Source organism: Trypanosoma rangeli, assembly GCF_003719475.1.
Source record: "Trypanosoma rangeli strain AM80 chromosome Unknown Tra_15.4_contig_00835, whole genome shotgun sequence".
Lineage (NCBI taxonomy): Eukaryota > Euglenozoa > Kinetoplastea > Trypanosomatida > Trypanosomatidae > Trypanosoma > Trypanosoma rangeli.
Genome location: NW_021706543.1, coordinates 1 through 1,868, shown reverse-complemented (window position 1 = coordinate 1,868; position 1,868 = coordinate 1). Strand labels below are relative to the sequence as shown.

At 59.7% G+C, this 1,868-nt stretch overlaps 2 protein-coding genes across 2 annotated transcripts, besides 1 other annotated feature; one reads left to right on the top strand and one right to left on the bottom strand.

Annotated features, from left to right (window-relative positions):
• Positions 1-35: 35 nt before the first annotated feature.
• Positions 36-998, bottom strand: TraAM80_10206 (uncharacterized protein; the record flags this gene model as incomplete). Its single annotated transcript, XM_029386844.1, has 1 exon — positions 36-998. One exon carries the CDS (start codon positions 996-998, stop codon positions 36-38), a length of 963 nt encoding a protein of 320 aa, XP_029233396.1.
• Positions 999-1,045: 47 nt separating this feature from the next.
• Positions 1,046-1,089: a microsatellite.
• A 64-nt stretch (positions 1,090-1,153) lies between these two features.
• On the top strand, positions 1,154-1,868 carry TraAM80_10205 (uncharacterized protein; the record flags this gene model as incomplete). Its single annotated transcript, XM_029386843.1, has 1 exon — positions 1,154-1,868. A coding segment is annotated over one exon (715 nt), but the record flags the coding sequence as incomplete, so codon positions are not given.

The window sequence follows — 1,868 nt, the reverse complement described above, 5'->3', positions numbered from 1 at the left end:
CCGGCTTTGACTGCACTTCGGCGTCGTTGCCAGTGTTAGTCGTAGCCGCAGCAGTCCTTTGCAGCGCTGTCTGTGTGCCCTGCTGCTGGTTTCTTTTCACCGCCCTGCAAATCTGCGTCGTCGCTCAGCGTATTTTGAGTACCCTCCGTGTGCGGTTGTGGGGGTAAAGGATGGCCTTGGTGGCTCTGCTCTGGGTCTCCTTCCGCTGCCTGTTTCTCCTGCGGCCCTTTTTCCGGCACGTGCGATGGATTTTGCGTGGCAGAACCGTTGTCGTCTGCCGATTGCCCCTCCTTCCCTGCATTGGTTTCTCCTTGACTGACGTCAGTTGAGGGCCCACGCCCTTCTTCTGGTTGGCTTGGCGACGACGGCTCTTCTCCTTTTGGTGATGGTGAAGGTGAGCTTCCCTGCCGCGGTGGTATTTCTTCTCCCTTCGTGCGTTCCGATTCCTCCGGATTTACAGTGCCGCCCCCTGATTGATCCCTGGTGCTATCCGTGTCACCTGACGGGCTTTCTTTTCCATCCGCTCCCTCCCCGTTGTTGGTTGTTGGCTTTTGTGGTGAATCTGTTTGCCCCACTCCACCATCTTGTGTCTTTTGATCGTCCGGCGACGAGGTGTGGCTTGCCCCTCCCGACCCCTTCGCAGGAGGCTCTTCATCTGTTGCGTTCCCGTTCTTGCTCTTGTCTGTCGAAAGACCAGCTTCATCTACACCCGTACCTTCCTTACCGCTCGTCTCCTTTCCATCCCCCGCGCTCGTCTTCTGTTCTTCGCCTTCGTCTTCGCCATTAACAGACTGCAGACTTGCCCGCAGCCCCTGCACAAACTCCGGCTTGCCGCTGCAGTACTGCCCCTCAATCTCCGCCTCCGTCATGTCCTTCGCGACCGCCCTCAAGTCCCTCCAGTCACTCTCCGTGCAGTAGCCGCCACCCCACGCACCGACACCGCCGCCGCAGCAGCACAGCACGCAGAGGGCACACACCAACAGCACACGGCCAGCCATCCCCACTCTTGTCACCGTAGCAAAGACACACACACGCACAGTCTGGCGAGGGGCAGAGAGAAGAAGGAGGAAGAGAGGAGGGTGAGAAGGACACGCAGAGAAGGGCAGGCCAAGGCAGCAGCACCCCCTTAAAAACAGGCAACGCCAAAAAATAGATGCAACATTCTCCCACGCCGTCGATTCGGTATGATCCAATTTGCCGGTTTGGAGGGGATAACAACTCAGACGCGTTCAGCAGCTGGCCGGGCGAGGAATTCATCGGGCACCGCATGGCGCCGTCAAAGCTTCGGAAATCCGCAATTCGAGACGGATTCTCTGTGCTGCTGCCCGCGGCCTGGGCTCCTGCAACCCCTCCTAAATTGCGGGTACATGTGCCACCACTATTATTATCAATTGGGTCCCTCTCGCAGAGGAACACACACATCAATCGGTCGCAGCTGTGGCCAGCTGGAGGCCTCTGTAGGAAGAGGCTGGCGGTGGCATGGGCTGCGACAAGGTCCCTTTGGTCCGGCAGACTCCGCACCTGCACCTCCCTCTTACCGGGCTGGGCTCTCCGTCTGTTGGCCTCCGCCGTTGTTGGATGCTCACCTCATGAATACGGGGCAGCTGGCGGCGCACTGCAGCTGAATTCGTTGGCCGTTCAGCCGAGCCCCGGCGCAATCGTGCGGGTGGCGCGGCGCCGACTCTCGCTCCTCGTGTGCCGCCCATCCCGCACGGAGGGCTGCCGTAGCCGCCATAAAAAGCCCCCGAGGGGACCCCGGGCGCCGACAACACCGCGAAGGAAACCCTTCAACCCTGCAACGCGGCAAACTCCGCGCGGTGGCCCCATTCAAAATCAAATAAATGGAATTATCCCCCTCCACGATGAAA